Source organism: Quercus robur, chromosome 8 (genome assembly GCF_932294415.1).
Source record: "Quercus robur chromosome 8, dhQueRobu3.1, whole genome shotgun sequence".
Lineage (NCBI taxonomy): Eukaryota > Viridiplantae > Streptophyta > Magnoliopsida > Fagales > Fagaceae > Quercus > Quercus robur.
Window position 1 is genome coordinate 59,882,295 of NC_065541.1, and position 9,145 is coordinate 59,891,439.

The window sequence follows — 9,145 nt, forward strand, 5'->3', positions numbered from 1 at the left end:
ACTTGAATATGGTGCAAGTCTTGTCACTAGAAATAGAATAGATCATCATCGCTGAATATGAAGGCTCTTTTTTGTTTATTTGTTTTTTGATAGGATATGGAGGCTCTTTAGACTATAATATACAGGCAACATCACGAGAATAGCTTGGAGGAATTAATGGAGATAAAAAGGCAACATTATGGGCATGTGTCGTGTGACTCAACGTTCAATATATGGCTTAAGATTTGTGCACCATTTTTTTTTTTAAAGATTTGTGAACCATGGGTGTGTGTATATATATATATATATATATATATTTCATAATATAAACTTTATTTTTAAAATAGAAAGAAATTTTTTTATCTTTAACTGAAAAAAATTCCTATTTTTATCAAAATTAAAGAAGTAAAAGTTTCAATTGATAACATTAAAGAAGTATCAATTTAAAAAAAAAAAAAAAAACAAACAAACAAACACACATAAGGGAGTGAGAAATCAAATACTATTACATTTCAAAAGCGTTAACAACTTTTTATATCCATTAACTTATTAACAATACTACAACACAATAAATTTCATAATTGTTGAAGTGATAGATTATGATTAGTGTAACATTATTTCCAAATAGGAGTAATATTGACATCATTATTATTGTATACCAATCACAACATGTCATAGTTGTGAAATTTGTTGCAACTTTAGACATTACCTAGTAACTTATTGTACCTCATAAAAATTAGTTTATAAATTATAAGTGATAAAATTTGTTAATAATTATATATATAATAAGTTTCGCAATTCAATATTGTTTTTTAGTTAAATTCTACAACTTTAGATGCACAATTTGTTACTATATGATGATTTGATCTAGTTACTAAAAACCACTCCATGATAATGATAAGTGAAATTAACATAGTACAAAAGACTTATACAAATATAGGGTGAAAAAAAATCCTAAATAATAACCATAATATAAAATAGGGATGGCAATGGGGCGGGGCCGAAGGATGAGGTCTTCATCCCCGCCTCGTATGGTTTTGTCTTGCCTCATCCCCGCCTCACCCCGCATGACAGGAAAAACTTTTTCACCCTATCCCCGCCCCTTCGGGCCCTGTGAAGCTCCACCTCACCCCGTAAAACTCTACTTTTTATTAATTTGCCCTACAACTAGTATAATTTTTTTAATGAAATCTATTTCATTAATAAAAATATACTTGAAATTACAACTAAATTTATCCCATCAAATCAAATCAATTTTTAGAAAAAATTGAATAATCTATCTAAGTGTTTAACAAGACAATCATAAAAAAAATCTTATAGTATATAACACATAACAAAATAAAGGCAAAGAACCACATTGGGTAGAATAAAATAAACTAATATTGATATGTTTGTTTAAATAGTTGGGTTTTAGGGTATGAAAAATTTACAATTATAACCTTTAACAACACGAGGCGAAGTGGGGACTGGGAGAGGCAGGGCGGGGTGGGTCTAAAAAGTCTAAACCCATCCCCGCCCTGTGGTGCGGGACTAAAATCTTACCCCATCCCCATCCCCACCCCACCACTTTTGCGGGGCAGGGAAAACTCACGCGAGGTGAAGCAAGAAGGGGCGGGAAAAAATTGTCATCCCTAATATAAAAGACATATTATATTTTAGGTTTTCTAGCATTAAAAGGTTACTTAATATTCACGTGACTGACATTTATTGTTCAACAATAGTAATATTGTAAAATATATATATAAAGTTCTATATTTTTCAAAAAATAGGATATTTATTTTGTTCATTGATAAGTTTGATCATTGGTCCAAATACAATAAGTCTAGGGATACAATATTATTGACATTTTTATTCCACAATGACTAGCATAACTTACTATGATTGATACATAATAAAAGTAGCGCTTAGTAATCAACCCAAGTAACAGTGATATTACTTTGATCAAAACAAACCAAGTTAACAATAGTAAAAAATGCTTTGTCAAAATGGTAAAAAAAATTGTGTTCCTATCATTCATTTGGGCAATAAGTTACAAGCCCTGGTAGTTATTTCTATAGCTCTACTTTTGGACTCCACCTTCTGTCACTCAAGTCTTTAAGTTTAACACACGATGTCTATCTTAGAGCATTCACATCAAAATATCTATAAAAAAAAAATAGCTTTTAGCAATTCAAAAAGTCATTTTATCTATTTTAACAATTCACTTTACAATACACCAAGGGTGTGTTTGGATAGAACTTATTTTGCTGAAACTGAAAACTGAAAACTGAAAACACTGTAGCAAAATAATTTTTAAATGTGTGAATAGTGCTGTGGGACCCGTTTTTAATGAAAAAATTGATAAAAAATGAAATTTGTGGGTCCATGAACAGTGCATTCGTGCACTGTTCATAGCTGACCAGTCAAAAGTTGCGGCTACTGTTGCATGAACAGTAGCCGCTTGTGGGAAAAACGCGTGGAAAAAAAAAAAAAAAAAAAAAAAGGAAAACGTAGAAACGCAAAACGCAGAAACGCAACGCTATCCAAACCAGGCCCAAACATCAAAGATTATATTTTAGCATACAATATATTAAAATAATATAAACAACATAATAAAATAATATATCCTACATAATAAACACCATAAAAAACTAAAAAGAGAAAAGAGAGGAGAGGGTATGCACGTTGCCACAATAAATTTTTTTTTTTTTTTAAATTGTGAGTTTTAGCAATAGTAAACTACTAATGTATTTATAAAATATGACAGCTTTAATGTAGAGCCTATTTTAGTGTTTTGAGTTATAAAATGACATTTTAGCTATTTTCATCTTTGACGTGAATGCTCTAGTCATTTCCTGTCTTTGTTTACATTCAATATATGTTTCTTTTGCTGTATCCCTCTACCATTTTTCATGCAAGTCATATCATGTTAGTAATGCATGCACTACCTTCTGAAGTTCACTCTCTCAAATCATGATAGTCTGCCCTAATCAAATATCAGTTTGGTACATTTTTTTTTTTTTTTCAACTTTTTGAAGATAGAGTTGTTTAGAATAAAAATAGAAAAAAGGAAAGAAAATGAAAAACACTCTCTCCTCTTGGTTGATTGAAGACCACAATAGAAAAGAGAAATAAGGTAGAAATGTTGTCAGTGGTGTGGGCCAGCAGGTCCATATATGATCATGCCTAAATAAGCCCATGGACCGATATGCAAACGCAAAGGCCCAAAGGCCCACAACTTCTCCATATTGTTGTGTAGTGTGTACCATGTCAAATTCTCATTCTGTCGCGTTATTGGGTAAGTATTGCTTTGCTTCAGCTCTGGAAGCAGCATAAACCTATCCTATTCCTTGACTGTATAGCAACAAGGCACTTTCAAGGCTGCAACTCATGAATCTCAAAAAGAAAAAGAAAAAAAGGGAAGCAACCAATATTAACCATCAAGTGGAATATGTGTTTTGAAAATGAATTTATTTTCATCAGTAATTATAACTTATAAGCGAATTATTTGTAAAGAGGGTAAGGAAATAAGGATCTTTATCATCTCACAGATATGTATATATATTAAAATGGTTTATTCAGGAATGGAAATAAAGGACTTTTACATTGATAAACACAATTATTTTGAACCATACTTATACAAGTAGAGAATACCAAGATACAAATCACGGAACAAACGTGTTCATTTTATAGTTCAGATATTTTTTTTCTTGGATTTAAAAGTGTATATTAAAATTTTAAATGATCGTGATTCTCGATACACTTTTAAAATCAAAAAAATATTTAATCAGAACCATAAAATGAACTTATCTTGAAATGGACTTAGTGAGAATTTTAATCTATATTCTTCATTGCTCTCCTGTCTCCACTTATTCCTTTCCCTCCAACTCTGCTCCTCAGTGACCTTCACATTCACATTGTTGATTTTCGGCCACCTTATCAGTATCCTGTTTCAGCAACTCCGATAACCTCTTAGCCAAACACTCCTTCGCTTCAGGAGAAACACCATGTTTGCCAATAATGGACTCCAGTACTGCCTCTGATAGTAGTTTATTCTCTATCACCGCTTTCCCAACTTCAGGTATTGACCCGTCTTTAGAGAAGCCAATCTATAGTAAAAAAAAGGAAGAAAAATGTAAAAATTATCACTTATCTTTCATTCTTACTAACAATAGGATCATTGATTAACATATATCTATGTGGAATTAGCAATTTTAGAACTAGTCAAGAGATAAAATTTGACATATTGGACATCACAATAAAGACATTTTTGTAATTACAAAATAATCTAGGTATCAAATAGGCAGCACCACATACAAATACCATGTGTCTTGATGTGAATTAAAATGACAAGAGTTTACCCTTTCATATTGTTAGAGATATATTAGCCCATTAGCATAGGCCCAAGCCTAATTCTACTTTGTGTGCAAGCCAAGTCTCCTACTTGTACAAGAAGTCTATTAGTCTAGGGTTTAGTCTACTATATATACACATGTTATGATTCCAGTGTAACACAGGATTTGTACTACACTCTAATATATTATTGATGTAGCATTTTAGGGTTTCCTCCGTGGATATAAACTATTAGGCTGAACCACGTAACTCTCGTGTGTTACTGTGTTCTATACTTTATGCTTTCGCTTCCGCATCCATACTAGCATATTCAACATGGTGTATCAATGCTAATATTTAACACATATTATCAAATGAAAACTACAAATTAGCTACGTGGATATTGACGATTTACTCATTATAATTATGGCTAAATGATTAAATTTATAAGTTTTTAACCGTTTAAACTTTTAGAATAATAAGTAATTAGTAGATATTGATTTTTCACTTTACCTCCCATTTAAAATGTTATAAATTTCATGTATTGAGCCTTATTTATTAAAATAGGGTGTTAGGATTATGGTTAAATAATTAAAAGAGAGTGTTAAGCTTTTTGAAAAATCAATCATTTAAAATACTGACCGTCAATGATCCCTTGGGTGATTGCGTAAAAAGTATAGAAGAACCGGGGGTGAAATTCTCGTCCTTAAAGACCTCAAGGAACTTTTCAACGGCTTTGGTTTCTGCCTCTGTGTAAAGTCCAACAGATTTCCAAAAGGCAACACAATTCTCTGTCACCTTCTCCGAGTATTGTTGGCCGGTTAATGGCAAGATCGTCGTGACCTGTGTGAATTTCTCAAAGGGGCCTACATGTGAATGATAATAAAGTTCATATTATTCATCAAAATAACTATTTAAAAAAAATCTTACTACAAAACTTTGTGACTAATGCTATAACTATTACAAGTTTTATTACAATTAGAGCTGGCCCTAGGCTTAGGCCACTTAGACCCTCGCCTAAGGCCCCCTAGTAGAGAAAGGCCTTCAAATTTTGGGACAAAAATTGATCTATTTCTTTGGAGATATAGGAGAAAAAATTAGTTTTACATTTTTCCTCTACTTTTAAGAAGTTCCAAAAAATTGATTAATGTTAGAGATGATACAACTTTAAATATATGGGTCTTACAAATATATGTGAACTAATCGCAATAAATAATTCAGATAAGAAAATGCTAGAAATATTATTAATTTTACTTGAAAATCTTTACAAATTGATGTGACAATTAATATGATATGTGAAAGTCAACAACCTATTAAATACATTTTTGTATTATATTTTTGTGATTGTTAATATATCTTTGTAAGTTTCATAGTGTAAAATTTATAATATTTCTAATATCACTCATTCAAATACTTATTTATTATTTTCTTGAAGTGTCATTAATCACATTTATTGTAATATTATTTGTAAGTTTTTTTAGTAAAATTTACTATAACTTTAGCAATTTTCTATATAAAAAAAAAAAAGCATATTACAAAATAAAAATAATGAATTTTTGTTATAAAAAATTATAATATTAAACACTAATTAAATATTATTTAAATGATAACTAAAATATTTCATTTAAATATATCGTCTTAAGCCTTTAAATTTGTTAGGCTGTCACTACAATAAAATTATAGATTGACGTGTCATTAATAGAGACAATTTAAATATTATTATTGAAGGTCAATCACATTCATTTTAAAGTTAATTTTTTTTTTCTTTTTTTAACTATACCAAGTCAATTTTTTTAGACTTTATAAAGTACAACCTTTTTTAGCATAACAAAAAAAAAAAATTATACAACTTGTACTAGCTTTTTTCTCCAAACTTTAAACATGAGTTGTCAAAATGCCCATAAACGACCAGGTCAAATTAACGAAGATCCTGAAGGAACCCAGGGCAGATTAAACTGTAAAAACTATAAACAGTTAAGTCCCTTACCTGTAACGATATCCCTGAAGAACTCAACGGATTCAGTCAACTCCTCCGCACTCTTTCCCCTCCACTTAACGGCGAGCGACGGCACTGCATTATCCTCCAAGTACACTCCGATCGCCGTGAACTTCACGAATTTCCCTTGAATCTCCAACCCTCTCACCCCTGCGCACGTTAGCAAACACCACAAACAGTACTAAATATAATGAAAAATTAAGAAAAAAATAGTAAATTATCAACTGTCACAACCGCAACCGTTTAAAAATAGAAAAAGAGATTGAAACCCATGAATTTGCAAGTGAAATAATTTTTTCATCACAGCCCTAAGTTTTTTTTTTTTTTGCAGGCAGGATATCGTGATAAAAACATAGATTGACCCAACAGCTTTAAGGATTACACGTTTTGAAAGCCTAAAAAAACGTTTTTAAAACTCAAAACTCTTATCAGAACGCATCATTAGGAAACGATGAATATAATAATTTAATCTAACCAACAGAAAGAAATTAAATACAACACACAAAAAAAATGTGAATACAAATTGCGGTGAAGCTTAATTAAGATTTAAGAACCTGCGCCGCCGAGGAACAGTGTGTTGGTTGAGCCCGGAGGTTTTGCCGTGGATGGGAACGCCACGTGTTCGACCTGAACTCCTGGAAGAGACGCTGCTAGGACCATTTTTTTGCTCTGTGAGTGTGAGAGTGAGAGTGTCTCTTTTTCTTTGTTGTTAATCTGTGTCGGTGTGTACGTTTGACTGGTGAGAAGAACGGTGTTTGATAGTCGTTTTATAGCGTTAATAAATGTACGACAATTTAAGGCGGTAGATGGGTAGATGGGTGCACGTGTGTTGATTGATAGGTCACGTGCGAGGAAGGAATCGAACGAGAGCTTACCAAATTAGTCGCAAGCAATAATATCCAATGTCCAATGACCACACCTTCCTTGTTTGGTAGACTTTAATATGATATATGAGTATTCATATGAGTGAGAAAACGAGGACCACCTCTTAATTTTCAATTTTTATTAGGTAAGATCAATTTTTTGTTTATGTTTTTTGTTTTTTTGTCTTTAATTATTTTTAGGAAGAACAATATTGCAAAAGGTTTCATTTCATACAAGGATAAATAAAGAAAAGAATAACGCGTCAAATGTATGATATTCTATGATTACTGACTAATATTCAATTTGTTTTTTCCGTTATTAGGCTGAATTGTTGTGGTTGTGTTTGGGGAGTCTACGTTTTGTATGAGATGAGAGGAGTGTTTTGTGGAATTGTTATACTATATATTTACTACATAAGAGACCCATATGTCAAGATATTATAGTCAATTTTGCCAGTATGGGCACCGCTCAAGTTCTCCTTGTTGGAATAATCAAGTAATGTCATTGAGTTATAAAAATAATGAATTTTGATATATCCCACGAGTTAATATCAAATATGCATATGGCTTTCGTATATATGCAAGTTTCATGTGTATGAATTTATCATGCGTGATATGAAAAAAGTCTAATAGCCATGACTTTAAAAAATCAAGCCACGTGAATTTCGTCTAAATCCTATTGGTTCTCTCTAAAATTTAAAATTATATAAATAAATAAAAACCCGAAAGTTTGCTGGTTTAACCAGCTAAATTAGGAAAATGAACTGGACCGATTAGATTGGTTTTGTATGACACAAAAATGTAGCTGCTTTGGCAAAACTTCTCATTAATACAACTACATTAATGTAGTCAAAGTAAGAGTGCAAAAGCTAATTTATAACGAAATCACATCAATGCAATAAAAATAAAAAAATAATGCATATATTAGGAACCTATTTAGTATGAGTTTTATTAACAGATGTCCTTGGAGTCTGGACATTCATTAATAAACCATTTTAGGAAAAAATTTATATAAAAGTGAAAATGTAACTAATTTTTTGATAGCTTTTTAAAATTTTTATTAAAAATTTCCTTAAATGAATGATTAAATGATGCTCTAAAGACATCTGTTAACCGAACCTATATATTATTTTATATCAGTTTTGTTAACAAAAGCTGGGCAGCACCTATTAAAGACCCAACTGCTGGTAGGGATGGAAATTTTGCCCCGCCCCGCTTAACCCGCCACTTCTCGCTTTGCCCCGCGCGGGTTTTCCCCATCCCACAAAGGTGGTGGAGCAGGATGGGGTAAGATTTTAACCCTGCCCCGCCACCCCCCATCCCCACCCCACCCCGTGTTACTAAGGAGTTATAATTGTAAATTTTTTATACCTTAAAACCCTATTATTTAAACAAATATATCAATATTAGCTTATTTTATTCTACCCAACATAGTTCTCTGCCTTTATTTTGTTATGTGTTATATTATGAGTTTTTTTTTTTGGTGATTGTTTTGTTAAATACTTAGATATATTATTCAATTTTTTTCTAAAAATTGATTTGATTTAATGGGATAAATTTAGTTGTACTTTCAAGTATATTATTATTAATGAAATAGGTTTCATTAAAAAAATTGTATTAGTTGTAAGGGCAAATTAACAAAAGTGTTAAATATTAATATTAATATTAGCAATGAGATGTGTTATACCATGTTGTGTATGCTAGAGTGAATGCGGAAGGAGAAGTATAGAATAGGAACACTGAGAACATGAGGGTTACGTGGTTCAACCTTGACGGCCTACATCCACGGAGGAATCCCTAAGGGCTACATCTTTATTATATGAGAGTGTAGTACAATAACCTATGTTACAATGAACCCTAACATGAGTATATATAGGCGACTAAACCCTAGACTACTAGTACAAGCAGGAGTGGGCTTGGGCCTATTACATTGGGCTAATATATGTCTAATATATATCTCTAACACCCTCCCTCAAACTCAAGGCAGAAGCTCGAT

General features: G+C 31.6%; 1 protein-coding gene across 1 annotated transcript; it reads right to left on the bottom strand.

Annotated features, from left to right (window-relative positions):
• Positions 1–3,478: 3,478 nt before the first annotated feature.
• Positions 3,479–7,049, bottom strand: LOC126697376 (chalcone--flavanone isomerase-like). The gene is made up of 4 exons (XM_050394358.1): positions 6,841–7,049; positions 6,278–6,436; positions 4,933–5,156; positions 3,479–4,067 (listed from the first exon to the last, which is right to left on the bottom strand). The coding sequence occupies exons 1-4, from the start codon at positions 6,944–6,946 to the stop codon at positions 3,855–3,857; spliced, it is 702 nt and encodes a 233-aa protein (XP_050250315.1). The 5' UTR covers positions 6,947–7,049; the 3' UTR covers positions 3,479–3,854.
• Positions 7,050–9,145: the final 2,096 nt, after the last annotated feature.